We start from the raw sequence: 21,343 nt of genomic DNA, 5'->3' as shown, positions 1-21,343 counted from the left end.
TGGCAACGAGTGCCGTTATCTGCCTGAACCAGAGAAGCCTCTGCTGGCAGTGGGCAGTCAGTGGTTACTCCCGAGACCATAACTGGTCAATGTGCAAACAAGGATTGATGGTCAAATGCTCAGTCTAAGTGGGACATCTGTATCATCCCCTCCAAAGCTCCGAGAACACCAAAGGAGTGTGTGTGTGTGTGTGTGTGTGTGTGTGTGTGTAAAGGACACAAGAGCTAGAGAATGGGAAGGCTGCTGGAGAAAGTCTTCTGGATGTGGTGGTGTTGCTGCACCTCTGAAGTCATAGTCGTGATCACGCATAAGACTTGCATAAGCTCAAGCCAGTAAAATGTCTGGCACAGTGGGGGAGGAGGTCACAAGGCCACACAGGGATTGGTGGCTGCTGGTGGAGGGAGGGTCATTTTCTTCAGTGGTGTGGTCTTTAGTAGTAAGTTACTTTCGCTCAAGTTAAATAACCCCAACCCATAATCACGGGCAGACGCACCCCTGACTAAGTACCCCTGGCTAAACCCAGTGAGTCACAGTAGAACAAAGAAACAGACAGACAAAAAGACATGAAAGTAAAGGGGGGCTTGGGAAGAAGAAAGGCCTGGTGGGAGTGGGAGGGGTGAGGGACAGTAATGGGGACATGAAAGTGATTTTACATTGTATGCCTGCATGACGTCATCAAAGAATTTAGAAACAGAGATACCAGCTGAGCTGAAGGCAAGCACAGGCTTTCTGACCTCTGAGCCTATGTTACAGAAAACGGCCCATGCCTGGCTCGGTCAGCCTCATGCACCGACACCCCATCCCCACCATTGAGGCGGCTCATGGCTGGCTGCCTGCCAGCAGCCTTCCCTCCCTCTACCCCCATGTCAGGTGGCAGAGGTACCTGAGTGGCCTGCATGAGCTGTTGCCAGTGGCGGTCTCGGATGGCAGGGTTCTGCAGCTCACTCACGGCGCGCAGGGATGTGATCATGTTTTTCACGGTGTTGTCCAGTCCCACGAAGGCATCCCAGGGTTTCATCTCCTTGTCCAAAGACCTCACGTCCTTGGCAAACTTCTTACAGTCAATGTCCATCTGCTCCACGTTGATGTCCTTCCATTTGGTGGTCTTCCAGTCGTCGATGCTGGTGTTGACCTGCAGGGAGAGCGCGCTGTCCTGTCACCACCCACCTTCCCTCAGCATGGGCTCCACCTGCTGTTGAAGGGTGTGAGGATACAAGATACAATGTACTTTTTAAAATGAGGACACAAGATACAATGTACTTATTTTTAAACTTAAAGTGTTACATTAAGACCAACTCCATTAAGGCAGAAATTCAATTCCTCTGAGATCAGCAGTTCCTGAATCACACTTGCAATCAACCCTGCCACTTTGAGTCAGCTCTGGAAGAATAGGGGGCGGAGCTCTGACCTCTCAGAGGGAAGCCAGGACCCCCTTGCACTAGGACAAAAGCTACACAGGACCTGGCCTTGCTAGGTGTGCTTGCTGATGGGTTTGGCATGCTTCAATACTTTGCCTGGCTGAAATAATTTGGACTGGGTGGTTTTGTTTTGTTTTGAAACCTCAGACTCATTTCTTACAGGGAGATGTGTCCAGTGGTAGGACTTCTAGAATTGAAATCTGATGTTAGTAGCAGGACTAACCAAGAGCTGCGTGCTAAAAGCCTCAGTTTAAAAGATGAACAGGTAAGATATTTGCTGGTAAAGCCTGTGCTGGGCCTTGTGAGTGCTTGGCAAGATTTGGCTTGCTGTCCTTTTGGGAATGACCATGTAAATTGCCTCAGCCAGCACATGTGAGCCAGGCCCAGACTTCCAGGCAGGAGCCTGGATTGCCAATACTCGGCTCATTGCGTCCATTGCCTGCCTCGTCAATCACGCTGATACACAGCCTGGGCTACCGAGCTTACCTTTGATAGGCAGCTCCCTGGAACAAGAGCATGACAAATACATGTTGTTGTTGTTGTTCAAAAACATTTAGGATACCTGACACCATCACCTGCACAATGGCCCTGTCTCACTGGCAGGTCTGAGACGACTCCATATCATCTTACAGTGCCCTGGCTGGTCGGCTGTGTCTGCCTTCCCTGAGCCACCCTGCCTGCTCATGCACATGACACCACCAGGGTGAGGCTCCCTTTAGAGGTTTCTATCAAGGGAGATGCTGTCCTCATCTGCTGCCAAAGTTTGCATGAGTTCTGGACTCCCCAGGTCTGAACCATAAGAAGTACCATCTCTGGGTCTCCAGGCTGTGGTATTTCGCTACGGTGGCTCTAAAGGACTCCCAGGTAGCTTTGGCTGGCTTGGAACCTGCTATGTCGCCCAGGCTGTCCTTGCCTTGAACTTCCTACTGTTTCTGCCTCCCCGGAGCTGGGATTGTGGGGCACCACACCTGGTGCATTCCTTACTATCTCCCAGACACGAGATGGCTACTCCATCTCACTCCGGAACTCAGGGCCTATAGGAGACTTGGCCTTTCAGCAATCCAACATGGGCTGCGAGGGGAGGGGGAGTCGTATTCCTCAATGGTATGGCCACTGGTAAGTTGCCCTTGCTGGAGTAAGCCACTGCCCGCCCCTGCCCCCCCGCCCCCAGCCAAAATTTTTTAAAAAGGCCTGGAAGTAGGAGGTTTACTGAGAAGAATGTTGAAGGGAGTCTTGGGGGGAATCGGAGGAAAATGAGGGGAATAAATAAATTTTAAAAGAGGAGAGATGTAAGAAAGAATGACAGGTAGAGGAGGAAACAGAGGGGAGAGAGGCGGGACAGGAGGGAAGCAGGGTCAGGAGGGAGGCGAGACAGGAGAGGGGCGGGGCGGAAGGGAGACTGCAGGTAGAGTGAGGTGATGGTGCAGAGAGCTGCTGCTGCATTTTCATATCCTGAAGTCCTCTCTGTTACAGCCATGTGCAGAGTCCCCAGACCCGTCCCACAAGGTCTGGCCTGCCTCACCATGACGATCATGTCCCAGAGCTCCTTCAGCAGGCGGACCTCCTTGTGGCAGGCCTTCAGCTGCTTGTAGTCTGGCACTGTGACCTCGAACAGGCTGGCAGACTTGCAAAGTGCCTCCATCACACTCTCCATGGCCGAGATGCTCTTTTGTTGCTGGGATGGGATGGGAGGGGAGGGGACATCAATGGGTGCCCCAGCCTGGGTGCTCCCAATCCCGAGTGTCTCACCCTGCCCCCATTCCTGCCATCTTGATCTCTTTTTTTCCACCATGCCTCAATACATCTTCTCTGTTTTCTAGCTGCAGATTGCCACCCCACCAGGGTGTACAGTCAATGCTCCAGCCAAGATGGCAGCCGCCCTCCCTGATGTCCCTCACTCTGGATATATGTAAGAGGGGGCTCAGTAGATGAAGAATTGAATTTGTGTTGTTGCCCTGGGCACAGCTATGACAAGAACCCTATTGCCTCAGACCCAGGGGCATGGCGAGGCCTTTTTCCAGGTCAGCCTTAGGGAAATGGTAATGCTTCCCCTGGTCCATGTAGGATGTTGACATTGTGTGCAAAAAATATCAACCACAGTCCCTTCCTCCCTCCTCCCCTTCCTCCTCCCCTCTCCCTCCTCCTCCTTCCCCTCTTCCTTTCTCCTTTGTCTCCTCTCCCTCTTCCCTCCCCTCTCCCTCCTCCCCTCCTCCTTCCTCCCTCCTAGCTGTTCACAGCCTAGACTGCTCACCTACAGAGACCCGCTATGGAGATGAGCTTAAAGCCATCTCCTCGTTCGGCTGTATACAATGAACCTGCCTCCTTGACATAGACGTACACAATAAATGTATTGAATTTCTGGGCTGTTCTGGCATCACAAGGGTACACAGCCCTCCCGACCCCAGCTTTTCTATCTACCTGTCTGTTCTTCATCTCCGGAAGGCCCAGTTAGGTCACTCCCTAGGCTGCATAGGTCACAGCATATCTGGGCTGACTATTATTCATTAGTTTGTTTCTGAGATTGGGTCTCATGTAACCCAAGATGGCCTAAACTTTCTACAAAGCTGAAGCTGAGGCTGCCCTTGAACACCTGACCCCCCTGCTTATATCTCCCAGGAGCTGAGATGCCTGGTGTGTTCTGCAACAGCCTGCTGGGTTGCATACCTCAGTCCCTGCTGGCTGATCTCCCAACACCCATAGCTTCCATACCATATGTCTATCTTAATAGAAGTGAGAAAAAGCAGCAGGGGATTGCTTTAAGGAGAGAAAAAAGTCAAGATTGTGGCTCAGGGAGAGTGGCGTGAAATAACCATGAGGAAAAGGGAGGGAGAGCCCCAACTTTAAGAATGGGAGTTCAAAGCAGAGAGAGGCAATGTGAGGTGACTTGAAGGAGCTTGTGGGGTTCATGGCTGCCCAGTGAGCTGAGGTCGGGGGCGGGGGTGGGGGGGTGGCCCCTGGAGTGAGTGCAAGAGGCCTGTTGAGCTCAGAGCTGACCCAGGCTCTGAGAACCTCTATGCCTGTCCTGGGAGGATCTATGCTGGCTTGGCAAGATGTCGGGACCATGACTGTGGGTGGCCCTGAGCATCCTATGCTGACTCTAACACTTGGGCAGTGAGAACGGAGTCGGGGTGCATCCAAAACCTGCTGGCAGATTGGATGGGAGAGAGGAAGGGACAAGAGTTAAGTCCAGGTGACAGGAAACTTTTCATAGGAATGGCGAAGCCAGCCTGAGGGGAAAGGGCAGCCCGTGAGGCTTGCAGGATGCCCATATGGCCACGGGTAGTTGTTGCCCTGAATTAGCTTTCTAGGCAGTGTGGCAGAGTGGAAGCTGCGTGGCTTGGAGGGGTATGCCTGAGTCTGCATGTCCACATGTGTGTCCACATGTATGTCCACATGTGTGTCCACATGTATGTCCACATGAGTGTTCACACGCACATGCACACAAACGGGTCCCATGCACACACATGCTTGGCCTTGCAGGCACTCCAATTTAAGCCGTGTTTCCATAAGTAAAGACCAGCACTCCAAGGGGTTCTTGGAGCTGCCACGGGGACCCCACCACAGTGCCTGAGTACCTTATTCAGGGACTTGTAGGGGTCGGGGTCACTGAAGGAGAAGGGGGCATCACGTCGGAACTTCTCTCTGAATTCGTGCTGCTTGAGCTGTGAGAGAGGAGGGGTGGGGCCGGGGAGGGAGGTCATGCCATGGCTGGCTCTGAGTATCCCAGTGTGCTGTACCTACCCCCATGCTCCCAGCCCCAGCTACCTCAAACTGCTGACACTTGCGCCTTAGGATGTTAACCTCGTTGGCCTGGAGGGGCGCCACATTCTGCTTCACCTGGATGGCCAGTTTCTTGGTGTTGGTCCACTGCTCTGGCAGCTCCTGTGGGAGGTGAAGATGGGGGTGGGGGAGCAGTGTCTGCCTCCATTTGGCCATTGGAGTTATTTTTTTTTTTAAGTATTTAATGTATCTGAGTGTTTGCGTGCATGCAGGGCCCAGAGAGGTCAGTGGAAGATGCCGGAGCCCCTGGAACTGGAGTTACAGACAGCTGTGAGCTGCCGTGTGGGTGCTGGGAACTGAATGCACGTCCTCTGCAAAGGTAGCAAGGCTGTCTCCCCAGCCCCTCACCTCTCTCCTTTTAAAACACTCTGCCGTGACATAACTGAAGGCTCAGGAGAGACCTTTAAAGTAGCACAGAGTGCTCGTGTCACCCCCAGCCCCAGAATGGCAAAGCAGGAAGCTCAGTGTGTTCTGCCAATCAGAACTTTCTCTGCCCTTCGTAGTTTTCATCAGCCTGAACCTGTCCACGTGTGTGCATTGTGCATAGATTCATGTGAGGATGCAGACGTGGATGAGTGAGCATGCATGTGTATACGTGTGCATTTATGCATGTGTGTGCATGCATGTGCCTGTGTAGGTGACTTTATGCATGTGCATGAGTGTGAACACCTGTGTGCATGTATACCTCCACACCAGTGTTCAGTTTAAACCTTTTATCCCAGGCAGAGAGGCCTGTGTATGTTCCACCGTCAGGCTAGGGAACCTATCATCAGGAACTATTTAAAGATAACAAGTGGTAACAACCAGGTAACACCAAACCGCCCTGATCAGGAGGAGACATTCCCATACAACCCGCCTTATGCGGCACCCTCATACCCCAGCTGCACCCCACGCCCCCACTGCATGGCCTGGGAACCTCTAAGGACTGGCCACATGCTTCAAAGCCCTTTGTCTTCAACTGGATCTTGAACAGTGTGGCTGGGGCAGGCACAAGGCTTGTTGCTTGGGGTTCAGACCCAAGAGACTCTAAGGCAGGCTTTATAGCACAGGGCTGCCCTGCTAACTGCGTGGTAGGACCATGGGCCTGTGGCTCCTTGTCCCTTGTTACTCCCGAGCTATGGATCTGGACAGTGGCTAGAGCTGGTACACACAAACAGGGGAGTGGGCCTCGTGCAGCAGGAAAATAGGACGGAAGGAGGGGGAGGGGCAAGGGGAAGGAGAGGGAGAAAAGTGGGGAGGGAGGGAAGGAAGCTGATGGGCTTGGGAAGGGATGGGAAAAAAGAGGAGTTAGGTACAGCTGGGGAGGGCGTGGCTCCTTGGGGGCCCTCCAGAGGGACTTCCCCCATTCTGCTCAGCCTAGAGCTCAGCCAGCATAGGACTTGTTGACAATGGCTGTCATGTGGGCAGTGGAAGGCAGGGCACAGGCAGCCTCTGGCCCTGCCTTCACCCACTAATCTCCAGGGCCTTTCTCTGCCCCAGTCTCCATCAGCCTCCACACCCATCTGGAATGCGTGACCTCCACACTTGGGGGCGATGGGGGCTGTGGAGGTGGCTTTAACCCCACAAACCCATCAGGAGGCTCTTGCCAGCCTCGGGGACCACTTTGGTCTTGTTCTTCAGGAAGATTCTGTCTCTGGCCTCAATACCCCTGGGTATCCAGAGTCTTGTAGGTGTCTAGCCTTCAGTGACCTGGCACAGTGCCCCCAGCACAGCCCCATTGGGACCCACCTGCAGCTTCAGGTAGATCTCCTCTGGCATTTCCTCCCCATAGCTCTTGAGCAGTTCGATGGTTTGCTTCAGGGGCTCAAACATGCTGTCGGTGGCCACCTGCCTCTCCTTGACTTTCATCAGGTGCCCCATAACCTCCACCAGCCCGTCGTAGTCTCCCTCCTTAAGCGGCTTCTTCAGGCCTGTTCGCGTGACGGTCATGAAGTTTTCCAGATCAGCAAGACTGCAGGACGGGGGGGATGGGGGGACTCGGTGAGGGGGTTGATCCTCCTCGGGCACCACACCTCAATGTCACCTCAGCAAGGACACTCAACTGCCATGCAAGGCACCACCTAGAGAGGAACAGCCACTGCCCCCATATGGTTCCCTCGGCCTGGATGTCACAAAGATCCTGTTAGCGGAGACCAGGCTGATCCATGTTCATGTTGCTGTAGATGACCCTCATGCTACAATGACTGAGCCTTCCTGCCAGACTCAAGGCTTCAACGTAGAGCCTGACAGGTACTCCGTGCTCCTACCTGCCCTGCACTGGTCACAACACCAAACTCCCCCATGTGGCGTGGTGTGGTAAGGCATGCTATTCCTCCTGCCCTCACCAGGAGCAAATATGAAACCTATATCGCAATTAGGCCACTCAACTTTCAAATTAAGCCATCGATCCACTTACGAAGTCCCCGGGGTCTCTCCCAGCCTGTTGGGGAATCCTGGGGAGACTCGGGTGTCACGGCAGCGGGTTGTGGCCTCACCTGTTGACGACGTGGTTGCTCAGGTGTCGCTTGAACAGGAAACTCCAGCGCTTGATGGTGTTGAGCAAGGCCTGCTTAAAGGGGCGGCAGTCGCACTGCAGCCAGCTGTGGAAGACCTTGGTGTTCTCACATCTGGACACCTCCTCGTACAGCCTCTCGTATGAGTCAATCTGTCCAACACAGCCGTGGGCTCCGTCAGCCTCGGCCGTGTGTACCCCATGAGCCAGCACTGCTTCCTGTTGCTCCGTGTTGGCTGTGAAGGGCAGCCAGGTGGCCCAGGGTGCAGCTCAAGAGAGGCCGAGACCACCGCTACCTGTTTGCCCTTGTCCCAACACCCCAGAGCTCCTTCTGCCCCACCTCTGCAAGGGGACAGACAGACGGAAGGGGATGGGATTGGGTGACTACATCAAGGTTTCTGGAGCAGGAGGCACTCCCAATGCATTCCCTTAACTCTTGGGTGCGCTTGCAGACTTTGGGCCATCCCATCTTCCTTCTCTCGGTGTGGGGGAGGAGAGGACTCTTTTTCACTGTGCTCAAGACCAATCCAAAGATCTGACGGGACTGAATTGTTTCACTTTCTAGATTTCCAATGCTCTACCTGAGCTCTTGCTGAGCCTGGAGGCTGATTCTTAGACTGCGGACCATCTCACCTGGAGCCGGCCTGAGTGTGAGGCTCCCAAACACCTCTCACCTGGCTTCCAGGGACTCTCATGCTCTGGATCAGTCCTCCGTCCTATTCTCCACAGGATGGGACACCAGCCAGCTCAGCATAGTACCCTCACCTGAGCTAACTGAAGCCATTTACACTACAAGTCTGGTAGATCCTGCTGAGGGCTCTTCTCTCCCTGGCTGCCTCCTGGGACAGTGGTGCTCCCCCATGTGGTATGGTAAGGCATGCTATTCCTCCCGTGACAGTGGTGCTCCCCCATGTGGCGTGGTGCGGTAAGGCATGCTATTCCTCCTGGCCTCACCAGGAGCAAATGTAAAAACCTACATTGCAATTAAGCCACCGAACTTTCAAATTAGGCCTGGGGGTGGGGGGTGTCATCCACCATGGGATTGTACATACCTGCTGCTGGAACTGAGCCAGGGTAGGTGGTGTCTTGGGGATAGTGTCGTCCGTCTTGGTGTCCAGCTCCTCGGGGGTGGGTGCGTGCCCGAAGATGAGGAAGTTCTTCATAAACTCTTGAAGGTCATCCACCCAGAGGTAGGAGTACCTCTCAAAGGAGTCCTGGTACTCCTCGGCCACCTTCAGGGCCCCAATGACCAGGCTGGACACTTCCTCCCGCATCTCTATGAGGTCCGTGATATCCTCCAGGTCAGTCTGCAGGGGTGGGAGTGGGGACAAAGGTTGGGAAATTTGTCTTCATGAGAGACAGATTTGCCCCTGGCCTGGAAGACCATCTTTCTGTGGGCAAAAGTGCTTCTGAGTGTCCTGGATGGAAGCAGGGAGATGTCTGTCAGTGTGCAGCACCCCCACCCCCACCCCACCCCCGACAGAAGATTCGCTAAGGGTGGCTCTGGTCTGTCTGATCCCAAGGTGACTTGGGTGTCAGCTCATCCATTCTGTATTTGCATGGACCTTGGCTGTGTGCCATGTGCTGGGATGGACAATGGGGGACACAGAGCAGGGTCACATGGACTCTGTGTGTGTGTGTGTGTGTGTGTGTGTGTGTGTGAGTGTGAACATCTGTAGAATAACAAACCCAGAAAACTACCCTCTAGTTAAATCTCAATAAATGCTATCTCTGGTATATGATGGATTGAATGCGTGCCTGGTTGCTTATGAGGCATTTACAATTCCTCGGTATATCCTGTCAAGATCACTTCCAGACGCAGTCCTGCATCTGTGGCTGGTGACACCACAGAAGGTTGTATCCTGTACCGGGCTGTTTCTACACATTTACCAGTTTCTGGTGACTTGCATATTTATTTTGATCTTGATGCTTTTCATCCTTCATTAGCTCTCATTGTACAAATTTAATCTTCTAATAAAAATTAGGGGGAGGGGAGCAGTCACAGAATCAAGCACCGATTTGATGGAGGAGGATTAAGGAGCACGGACTCGGGATAGGTCAGTCTGTCAGGTATAGGCCGGCTCTGGCTGAGCCCTTGGCTGTCCTGTTGAACATGAGGGCTCTCTAGGAGGGGCAGACTCTCTCAGACTAGCAAGGTATCTTCTTTTTTTCTAAACTTTAAAAAATTTTGTGTGAGTTTGGGTGTGGGTTTGTCTCTCTGTCCCACCACAGAACCCACACCCACAGCACAGGAAGGCTCCCAGCAAGGCTGGGCTTTCACTTGCCCGGCGTCCTCCTCAGAGCCCCTGTGTGCTTGTGTGCAGTTTATCTTGGTTCTAGGGTTGACTTGCCACCTGCTCCTCTATGCTGAGGCCCAGGCATCTCTGCACACCACAGTCCCATGGGTACGGGGCACAAGGGAGGCTCCTCGGGAGTGGCTCTGCCCAGGTTTGCTCTATCCTGCAAAGAATGGAACCCACCCCTAGGAGGAGACCTGCCCTTGATAATGGCTAATTCAATGGGGGAGACAGGTTAGGGACCTGGCTGGGGACCACCCCTGGGTGGAAAGGTGGCTCATGTACCTTTCCCTCCCAGAATTCCTGCCCCTCTTGTGCCATCTCCATGAGCTGAGCCACCATGAGACTGGGCTGGGTCTTCCCGCCTTTCAGGCTCTTGCTCAGAGAGGTGTAATTGTTTCTTTTTCTTCTTTTTCTTTGAGAGGGAGATTGGAGCTTAAGTATGTCTAAACCCCATGCTAAAACTTTGGGAGTCCTTCCCCTTTTTCTAACACGGCACTTCTGGTCTTGAGATGTGGTCAATTCCAGGAGGCCACTGGAGTCAGTTTTCTCTTTCATTTCCATGGCAGAGTCAGAGTGGGCTGAGCAGAGGGACTTGCTGTCTGGCCTGCATGGGATGTACCACTGCCCGGGGCTTCTCTCCTGGAGCTTTCCTGCAAGGTCACCCAATTCCCTAGGTTCATATGGTCTTCAACAGGTGCCCTGGGTCACACTGTATCCTCTGCTCTGATGATGTTACATACTCTGCCCCTCCTTTCTCTGGCTCCTAGCTCCTCTGGACTGATCAATCAGTGTCCCAGGGGGTGCAGCTCTCAGATTCTCGGCTGCTATGCTGCGTGTGGAGCTGGAGCCTTTGGGAAGTAGCCTGTGGCCCAGATGTCTGACCCTGAGCGCTAGGTACCGTGTCAGACTCAGTACCATTCCCAGACTAGGCATCAGGGAGAAAGCCTGCCGAGTCCCAGCGTTAATTTCTTCTCTGCTTCCTGACTGCAGATACACTGTGACTAGTCACTCTTATTACCAAGTTATTCCCACCATGGTAAACCATACTTGCAAACTGTGAGTTGCAATGCAACTCTCCTCTTTACAGTTGCTTTTCTCGGGTGCTCTATCCCAGCAGTGAGAAAACTAATCTGGGACACTTGTCAAGACTCCAGAAGAAAGGACATTTGGAAGGTCAGATTCAGGAATATGAGAGAGAGGAGAGAGAGAGAGAGAGAGAGAGAGAGAGAGAGAGAGAGAGAGAGAGAGATCAGGCCTTTGGGCCTGGAGACCCGAGGGGATAGCAACCACAGACTATTTCATTCTGAATTGTCATCATCACGCTCTGCAGAGGTTAGGCCAACACTAGCTGGCACCCAAGCAGGGAAACGCCAAAGATGGTAAGAGATCAAGACTGACCTTGTAGTTCATTCTGCCCTTGGCCAGGCGAGGGATGAGCCTGGCCACATTGTAGAGGTCATTGATCAAGCCCTCAATCAGCGCCAGGAAGCCTTCCTCGTCGCCCATCTCCAGAGATGGGTTGTAGGTCAGCCCGTCTTCATCCAACTCCATGCGGATCTCAAACAGGGGAGCGATATTCTCCTGAAATGAGTTCCTGGGGGCTCAGCACCTTGGCTGATACTGAATGAGGCTCAGGTTGCCCACTCCAGGATCTGGCTAATGTGTAGCGATCTCTTGCTGGTACAGACCAGCAGTTCAGACCACTTCAGCCAGATGCACAGCTGGGGGCTCAAGGGCAGCCAAGAGTTGGCTGAGGAAGAGCAGGGGTTGGAGCAGGCAAGGTCACTTCACATGAAACCAAGGTCATTGTCTCATAGGATCAGACAATGGCTGCCCAACACTACTGGGTCAGCAAGGGCTTGTATCCCCACATGGCTGCAGCCAGTCCATGTCTTAATGCCTCTGGTGAGGCTGCAATGCTACAGCGTATCAACCCCATCTGTCAGGAGACCTCTCAAGGTTTACTCTGGGGCTCTTCCCACTACACCAGTGCCTCTCCGGTTATGTGCTATGGCCTGCAAGTGGCTAGACTGTTCTTTCTTTGACCACCTCAGACTCGGGTCCTGTCATAGCTGTGACTGACAGACTCTGAGCACCCCAAGTTTATTAGTATTGAGAGGTCCTACAGGGTATATAGATGGTCAATCATCATGAAGGATGGTCAGGCATTTCTGAACACTAATCTGGAGGCGGCCTCCTGCTATGGAGCCACTGGGAACTCTTTGGCAGTGTCAAGGAGGGACCTTTGTAATGTTGATGGTCACTCCCTTTCTCGGCTGCTGTCACCTCTACCACAGACACTTAGCAATAGTGTGGGGTTGCCTTGTGAGTCTATGGTTGGGAGCAATGCCTGCCTGTACCAGCAGAATTTTGGGTCTGCAAATTTGTCATGGCTGTTGGTTGATGTGACTCTCCCAATGAGCCCATGTGATGGGCAGACTTCTTGTCACGGGGGTGGATTCTGACTACAATGGACCTGAGAATACAAGTTTGTACTCTTTTGCTTTTTCTTTTTCCTCCTGCAACATAAAGACCTGCTCCAGAAGGGCCCCTCATTGACCTTAGACAATGAACCGTACAGACTTCTGTTGTCTATAACTCACCCAGACTCGGGTATTCTGTTATAGCAGCCGGAAACATACTAAAGACAATCACAGAGCAGCAGTGGAGATGCATGCCAGGTTCACACATGACTCATCTGTGCTCCGTGACTGTGGGAGGTCCTCCTGATGCCACCACCCTGTCCTTTGCTGGGTGGGTGGGTCTTTGCCTTCTCTTACTGACAGCATTTGGGAACTGTTGTATTACAGTATAGTACTGAAATGTCCCCAGTGTAGTAGTGTTCGGAGATGATGGGGCCTGGAGAACTCCGAACTCATTAGTGGACCAATCTGTTGATGGATTTGTAGCTTAAAGAGTTTGGGGAAAAGGGCTTCTTTATAAAGGAGAGTTTCGCCTTATTATCTGGCTGCCAGGGTGAGCAGCCTTGCTCCATGACCAGCTCCCTGCTGAGAGGCTTTTCTCACCACAGTCTGGGAATAATGGACTGGAATCTTTGACACCATGAGTTAAATCTTTCTTCTTTTGAAGTTCTCAAATGTTTTGTCATAGCACTGAGTGCTGACTGGTAGACATTGTAACAAGGTGTGGGTAGCGAGGGCATCCTTCCCTCCAAGAATACAACTCAGCGGAACTCACCAGCACACCTTGGATACAGAGAGGTGAAGCTTAGCTGTTGGCTGCTGGCAAGAGCCCCCTCTGCCATTGCCACAGGAAGGGGGGGGGGGTCAGGGGTGCCTAGCATCACCTGGCAGCAAGGTGGGAGACTTTTCTCAGATCTGCTTAGGTACTCTACAGTGCATCGGGGTTATGGCAGATCTCAGGCGATTGCCTGTCCTGAGAGCCTGGGATTGGCTGTTCTCTGGCATGGCAAGACCTTTAGTTTTAAAACCAGGGCAGGCTGGCTACCACAAACAGACTTTAATTAAGTTGGTTAATTCATAAAACACCTTGCTCTTTCATCAGGCAAATCTGAAGTGTAAATTCCAACACAGATTTTGCTTTTACACAGACAGACAGACAGACAGACAGACACACACACACACACACACACACACACACACACACACACACACACGGTAACTTACATCCATAGTCATGTTGTCCGTTAAGTAATTTAGAGATTTGCGGATGAAGCGGTCAAACTGATCTAAGACCATGGCGTCAATGTAGTTGACGTAATCCTTCCAGGGCTGGCTGGTTGTATCTGCTTTGAACAGTTCTGCATTTTCCTGCACACAGAAGCACGCCATTGGCTGTGTTTTCACTGGTATGTCACTTAGCTCTCTGTTCAGGCTACATCATCCCTGCACTCTACAAACCATCAAAGCAGATGTTTTAAGTCCCTTGAATATGTTGGGCTCTCTTTCCCATAGAAGGTTTCATGCAGGGTTTCCTGCCATTCCTGGAAGGTGCACCTTCTAATCTTTTAGCTCTCAGTTCAAGCATCACCTCCTTGTAAGGCTGTCCCTGAGCACCCAATATTGGTCCTGGGTGGAGATCCCTATCCCTGTCCCTACCCACATATGTCTTTAGTAGTCTGCTGTTTATGCCATGATGGTACAAGTGACAATCATCAACTATCTTGTCTTTGGTCTGTACCTTCCTTTGATGACCATGTTTGTGACAAAGAACTTAGATTATCTTTTCTTCAATTGGACTCTGACACTGGTCAGTATCTGGGACAGAAGTGGTAAAGGGTTCAATGCACTGGGGATGAACAGATAGACAGAGGGGTTGATAAGTGGGTCAACAAATTGGTGAATGGACGAGTGGATGGGGTAGATGGGCAGATGGGTGGATGGGTGGGTGGGTGGATAGGTGGATAAATGGATGGGTGGGTGGGTGGATGAATGGATGGATGGGTGGATAAATGGATAGGTGGATGAATGGATGGGTTGGTGGGTATACAGGTGGATGGATGGGTGGGTGGAGAGATGGATGGATGGGTGGATGGGTAGATGGGTGGATGGATGGGTGGATGAATGGATGGATGGATGGATGGAGAAGTAAGTAAAGGTTGGGGTAAGAACAAATGGATAAATCAGTAAGACACTGAATGTTATAGGTGAAAACAAGATGAATGCAACTCAGCCTGTATTCATTCACAGGCAAAGGAGACAGAAGTCAGAATTCCAGGTAATTCTAGTGAGGGGCAGAAAGAAATGGTTCAAGTGGCTGTCACAGCGGTGGGTGGACAGGGTGACAAAACCAGGTACCCTGGCAGTGCTGTCTTACTGAAGCTGGGCACCCGGACAGCATGGTCTCACTAAAGCCGGACCAGGTGAGGCTGCTCTCCTTGGCTCTGGCTCCCATCTCTCTCTCGTCAGCTTTGCTCCCTCTGCTTCTATCAAACACACCCACTCTCTAGGCGGTTAAGCAGGTGCATGTCCCATCAGTGCACAGACAGACATGTGCTGACTGTGATATACCACATGCACACGTGTGAGGGCTCACGTGTCCATGTTCACACTCATGGGTGGGAAACCCAGGAAGGATACACGTAAGCTCGCAGCAGCCTGTCCCCGTTGGCTTAGGGTGAAGATGTCACCAGCACATATGACTTTAATGCAGGTGTTGGTGGTGCTCTAACCACCTTGGGATGGAGCACAGGCAGGCAACAACAGGAATCAGGCTTTGAAGCTGCTCTTGGGTCAAGCCATCTTGGATGAACTCTAACAGACTCTGTGGCCATCAGAACACTCCTCATTGGTCATCTTAATAAAATGTTCGGCTATTCCTCTCTCCTCCTCCATAAAAGGCAAGCAGCTTTCAAAAGACCCCCGGGAGTCTCCTTACCGCAACCATGGCTTGAATTCTTACACCAGCATCCTTGACAGCAGCGTAGCGCTTGTTCAGGTTGGCCACCCTGCCGTCCAGGTCCAGCAGGGCTTCCTTCTTGTTGTCCTTCCTTTCAAACAGGGGGTTGGCTGACCACTCCTGGAGGGAAACCGCGAGACAGGCCCTTTCAGAGATGGCACACTTGGTCTGGCCCCTCCTTTGTGCTCTCTTGGACGCAAGCCTCCCTGTCTCTTGCCACACTCTTCCTGTGTACCCTGTGAACTGTGAGCACCTGTGCATAACTCCTCGAGGGGAGTTCTTGGGGGCATGAGTATGCCATTCAAGTGAAAACTGAATTCAAAATGCAAAACAGCAGCAAGCAGCGGCTTGGTTCTTCCTCTCATGTTTTTAAATGTTTATGTATAGGTATGTGTGCACGCCTGCTTGTCTATGTGTGTACCACATGTACGTGGTGCCCACAGAACAGGAGAGTGAGTCAGATTCCCACTCGGCCAGAATTAGAGGCAGATGTGAGCCATCCAGTGTGTGTGCTGGGGACAGGACCCAGGTCCTCTGCAGGGGCAGCACTTGCTCTTATCTGCCTGGCCATCTCTGCAGCCTCCTGTGTAGTTTGTTCTCATTGTTTTTCTGAGGTGGGGCCTTCCGGTATACACCTGGGTAGGTCTCAACCTCAGGGTCCCCTACTTCAGCTTCCCGAGTACTGCAGGATTAATAAATTACACTTAGCTCAGCTTCCTAAGTGTTGCACCTAGTTCATAGCTACCTTCCCCTACCACGCATGCCCATCTGTATGATTGCTTTAAGCATACAATAAGGTTGTTATATAACTGAGAATTTATGGGAGGAAAGATTTTTTTTTTTTTAAAGCGCTTTCTAGTCTGGGGAGGATAAAATGCTTGCTGTGCAAATATGAGGTTCTCAACCTATATGCCCAGCACCCACGTAAAAGCTGGATGCTCTGGTGTATGTCTCTAAGCCCAGTGAGGGGCTGGGGGCTGGGGGCTGGGGGCAGGAACAGCTGCATCCCGGGACTCCTTGGCTAGTCACTCTAGTCAACCGGTGAGATTCAGGTTCAGGAGACTCTGTCTCAAAAGGTAAGATGAAAGGTTACTGAAGAACACACCTGCTATTAACCTCTGTTCTCCACATGTGCACATGTGCACACAGATCTCTCTCTCTCTCTCTCTCTCTCTCTCTCATGCACACAACTTCCTTTTGAACACATAGTCACAAATGTTTTTTTTTTCAAATTAAGGCTAGTGAAACCCAGGATGGGGGCTAGGGAAGTGTCCCTTGGCTTTCTGGAAATTCGGGGTCTTTCACACCCAGAGGATGCCTCTTCCCTGATCAGCTGTGCTCTGCCCATCTCTTGCCCCAACTTATTCCTAGTGTCAAGCCTGGTACAGCCAGAGCCCCACGCAGTCTGTTGACTGTAACAGACTGGAGTGGAGTGGGTTCTGCTGAGTGAAAATGCTCTTTCTGTCCTGGGAGCATGCTGACATCACAGTCCAGAGCATTGGGTGGAGGGGTTCTCTGACCACCTATTACAGAGCAGCACCTACCGGAGGCCTCTGCCTGGCCCCGGCGCCCTGGCCCCAGAGCCTTGCCCTCAGCAGCTCGCTCACCTGCATAGCCTGAGTGATTCCTTCTATGTTTTGCTTGGCTTTCTGGATCCGGTTCTGCAGATTGTGCAGTATCTCCCGCATCTCCTGGATGTACTCCATCACATCTGTGATGCAAAGGAAGGCAATCTGACCCCAGGAACCCAGCAAGACACACACTTTTCCTAGGCGGCCTCAGTGGTCCATATGGTGGGGTGGCTCCTACAAAATATTCTACTCTATCTACCACGTGAAGCAGGAGTTGCCGTTGTGACTTCTCTGGAGTGAAGGGGTGGTACTCGTTCACAATCTGCCACTATGGTGATAGTTCTCCTTCGATGCCCAGGGTGTAGATCCTGTCTCACCTTGGACTACTAAGATTAAGCCCCTTCTCAACTATGAGTGAACGAGGAGGCAGGGCACCTGCTAAAGCTGCCAAGGCCTCAGGGGAGGCTGAGAAAGAGCTGAGCTCTGTGAGGGAGGGTGGGGGGGAAAGAATTTAGGCTCTGTCTGCAGGGGAAGTCTGGGTGTCCACATGTCACAGATGTGGTGACATTCGGTTCAGCCTTCCAGCAGAGACAGTAGAGTGTGGCTGGGGCTGGAAGGGTGGCTAAAGGCATAGTAAAGGTCTCAGGAGGAAGAAAGTGGCAGTGTGTGGCTCATCAGGACTCCTAGGGCACCCTAGGGTGGGGGAAAATGAGGGTCATGCCTTGTTTGCTGGTGATATGGAGGGGAAAGGAGACCCACCGTTTCCTGTCCTTCCTCTCCCCCCAGCATCTGCCTGGAGCAGCTGAGACCATATGTCTTCTCTACCGACTTGCTATGTGCAAGTGGTAGTAGACACGAGGAGGGCCAGGCCTCCAGGGACTTTGTCAGGAAATGGCTGGACCCTTCATAGCTCCCTGGAGATCTTTGCCCAGGTCTGTGAGTTATGTGGGCAAGGTTTATGGCATGGGCAGGAAGTTGGATGACAGCAGTTCAGGCAACTCTCTGGAGCCTGAAGGCAAAACTAGCTACCCCAGCATGTCAGAGGGCAGGTGCTGAGTAGGTTAAACCCTCAAAACAAACAAAGGTGGTGTAGGTACTTTCGCCATTCCAGAACAATGTCGTCTCAGCACTCAACAGCTTGACATCAATTGCTTCCAGTTCTGACTTGATCAGCGGAAACTCCACCTCCATCACCGTAGTCTTTATCTGCAGGATAGATGCCGCAGAGTTAAGGATTTGGTTCCTAAATCTTGATTTTTAAGCTGCTTAGAATTTAAAGTGTTGAGGACCCATTTACAGACACCACCAAACCAGCTATGATCAATACTGTTCATCTGGGAGTTACTTCTAAGTTGCATTCCTGGTACTGCAGAGTTGCCTCAGTGGTTAAGAGTGTGCATTCCTCTTCTAGAAGGACCTGAATTCAATTCCCTGCACCCACGTCTGGTGGCTCACACCTGAATCTTCTGCTGCAGAGGATCTAATGCCCCTGACCTCCAAGGGTACCCAGAAAAATGTGGCGGACACACACGATTGAAAATAATATCCCCTGCAAAATAAAATAAATTGTATTCCAGGTGATTCTGATTCCTCACATGATTCTTAACCCGAAGGATTCACGCGTATGATCTGTTCCTCGTGGAAAGGATGGCCTCAGTGGGAAAGAGATGGGTAAGGAATGCTTCTGGCTGCGAGACCTCTGGTAGGGTCAGGAATCTAACATCTGAAGTCCAGCGATGTCATGGGAGAGCCATGTCTGGGAGAAGTGTTTAAGTCTATTTACCATGGAATAGAGCCTGCAGCTTCTGCCGGCTCTGCTTTGTGAGCCCCCCAAAGTGGCTGATCCTTGAAAAAGTGAACTCACAAAACCAAACAATCAAAAGCAACCAAGCTAACCATTAGTCAGGGCTTGTCTGTGACACACAAGACAGTGGCTCCTTCCTTGGAGCCCTTACTTGGAGCATGTGTCCTGAGGTGATGTAGTACACTGGGTCTCTCATTTGTGTCTGTAACCAGAGCCTGTGGTGGATGTCAGGGGAGCCCTGACTATTGACTCTAACTGCTGGCCTCTGGTGGCTGTCCCAGCCATTTTCTGTCCTGAAGACCAGGTCACTATAGAAAAATTGTTTGCACTGGGTACAGTCCACAGACCTGTTTCTGCTTATCATCCCTCTGAAACATCATGACCCAAAAGACAGTCGGGAAGGAGGGGGTTTAGTTGGTTTGCACTTCCAGATTGCAGTCCATTACTGGAGGAAGTCAGGACAGGAACTCAAACAGGGCAGGAATCTGGAGGCAGGGGCTTATGCAGAGGTCATGGAGGGGTGCTGCTTGCTGTCTTGTTTATCATGGCTTGCTCAGCTGGCTTTCTTGTAGAACTCAGGACCACCAGCCTAGGGATGGCACCGCCCACAGTGAGCTGAGCCCTCCCCATCAATCACTAGTTAAGAAAATGCCCTGCAGCTGGACCTTACGGAGGCATTTTTCTTAATTGACATTCCCTCCTCTCAGATGGCTTTAGCTTGTGTCATGCTGACATAAAACTGTCCAGCACACCCTCCATGGCTTCCATTTTCTGTGAACATTGCGTGTGCGCTGCTCCTTGGAAGGAAGATCCCATGCTGTGCTGTGCGGCAGCTGGCGTGGAGAAAGTGGGCTTGAGGAAACTAGGTTAAGACAGATACGAGCATTTTAGAGATGTGGTGCAAGAAGGAAGTCAAAAACATAACGGAAACTTTCATTACGTGTGTGTTTGTGTGTTTCTCTGTGTGTGCAGGCACACACACGTGTGTATGCTTGTACCCATACATGCATTCTAGCCAGAGGACAACTTTTAGGAGTCAGTGTTCTGCCACTGTGTGGATCTTTGAGGACCGAACTCAGGAACTGGACTTAGAAGCAGTTGTATTTACCCACTGAGCCAGGGTCTCACTCTGTCGCCTAGGTTAGCATCAAGCCCATAGCAATGCTCCTGCCTCTACTTCCTTGTGTGCCAGCACTATAGGTGTGCATCTCACACCTCCCTGTGTGCACCATAGGTGTGCATCACACCCAGCACTGTCTTTTGTCTTTGAGACACAGGGTTTCCCAGTGGCCTAAGCCTAACTCGGCATCTTCCTATGCTTGGATTTCAGCTGCATGTCACTGCCCTCAGCTGAACTCTGCTGAATACATTGCAGGGACAGCTCAGCCATGGATGGTGGGGTCTTTACTGGTTGGAATGTGTGGGCAAGCATGTGATATTTCAAGCCAGGCTCTCCTCTGTACCTTTGGCTTTTGCATCGCTTGTGAGGGAAGTCCCAAGCGGAGACGCCCCCCCACCCAGGCTGCTGCTGCCTTCCCTGAAGTCTGCCTGCGCCCTAGGTCTTCACTTAAGCTGCATTTAGGGTGGCACTGTGTGTGGCCAGTGCAGGGGTGTGTGTGGGGAGGGGGGAGTGGATGGTTCTTGGGGGATGGTCAGGTGAGGCTGTCAGTGAGCTTCCTCATGGCTGGGGCAGCTTGTCCTCTTTGCCACTCTTCCTGTTTTTGCTACTCAGTGCTGTCTCTGGCAGGACTTAGCAAACAGCAGAATCAGAGGGGCCTAGTGAGACCCTCCCAATGTGGGTGGGCCTCATCAGTGGGATGGAAGTTGAAATGGGAGGAATTTGCACCCCCTTTCCTGGCTCATTGCCTGGGGCATCTGGTCTCCTCTCCTGGTTTTGTATTTACACTGCCAGATCCCCCGGTTCCCAGGGTTTGGACTGTCTAAATTATGGCATGGTCCCTTCCTGGGTCATTAGCTCGCAGGAGGCGCACTGTGGACCTTACATTCTCCATAACTGTACAGGCCAATTCCTTGTAATTATTGTCCCTGTAGGCCAATCTCTTGGCCGCCATCTCTTCCTGACTCCACAGGCTTCCCTGGAGAGCCTTGACCGACACCTGAGTCATTAGTGGGGGACATCAGTGGTCTTTAGCAGTTGAAGAGGCCCAGTGAACAGATCCTATCCCCCTCAGCACCCCTGCCCCTCAGCCGGCACCTCCACCTCTGCAGTGGACAGGTTATGCACTTCTGACCTCAAGAACTGGAAGACATAGTTCTGCAGTGTCCTGGGCAGCTTGGAGTGTGGTGCTAGGTCACAGTGGTGGTGTTGAGCCTGTCAGCATCTGGCCTGGCCCACTGTCTATGCCTGAGGGATTGTGATACCTGGGACTGCTTGTTCCAGACACATAACCCAAGAAAACCAACTTGAGAGCTGTAGCTCGTGGCTTCCACAGTCTCATTCTGAGGTGGGTGTAAGTGTGTTGGAGCCCGTGGTAAGACAGATGTCATGCAGGTAGGACCCTGGAGCAGAGATCACCTTGTGGTGATCAGAGGACCAAAGGGAGGAGGTGGGGCCCAGTACTGTCTTCTGTGTCACCAGT

At 52.0% G+C, this 21,343-nt stretch overlaps 1 protein-coding gene across 1 annotated transcript in view; it reads right to left on the bottom strand.

Annotated features, from left to right (window-relative positions):
* Dnah17 (dynein axonemal heavy chain 17) overlaps positions 1-21,343 on the bottom strand; it is a 109,654-nt gene that overhangs the window by 75,411 nt on the left and 12,900 nt on the right. The window contains exons 14-25 of the mRNA XM_034504907.2: positions 18,037-18,145; positions 16,976-17,079; positions 15,348-15,488; positions 13,637-13,780; positions 11,388-11,570; positions 8,742-8,996; positions 7,673-7,842; positions 6,927-7,149; positions 5,184-5,300; positions 4,994-5,080; positions 2,941-3,093; positions 884-1,132 (exon numbers count right to left, since the gene is read on the bottom strand). Coding sequence (XP_034360798.1) covers positions 884-1,132; positions 2,941-3,093; positions 4,994-5,080; positions 5,184-5,300; positions 6,927-7,149; positions 7,673-7,842; positions 8,742-8,996; positions 11,388-11,570; positions 13,637-13,780; positions 15,348-15,488; positions 16,976-17,079; positions 18,037-18,145 — 1,935 coding nt within the window. The remainder of the gene's footprint in view (positions 1-883; positions 1,133-2,940; positions 3,094-4,993; positions 5,081-5,183; positions 5,301-6,926; positions 7,150-7,672; positions 7,843-8,741; positions 8,997-11,387; positions 11,571-13,636; positions 13,781-15,347; positions 15,489-16,975; positions 17,080-18,036; positions 18,146-21,343) is intronic.

The sequence above is a fragment of the Arvicanthis niloticus genome, chromosome 6, assembly GCF_011762505.2.
Source record: "Arvicanthis niloticus isolate mArvNil1 chromosome 6, mArvNil1.pat.X, whole genome shotgun sequence".
Classification (NCBI taxonomy): domain Eukaryota; kingdom Metazoa; phylum Chordata; class Mammalia; order Rodentia; family Muridae; genus Arvicanthis; species Arvicanthis niloticus.
The sequence above is the reverse complement of the archived record's forward strand: the minus strand, read 5'-3'. Positions and strand labels throughout refer to the sequence as shown.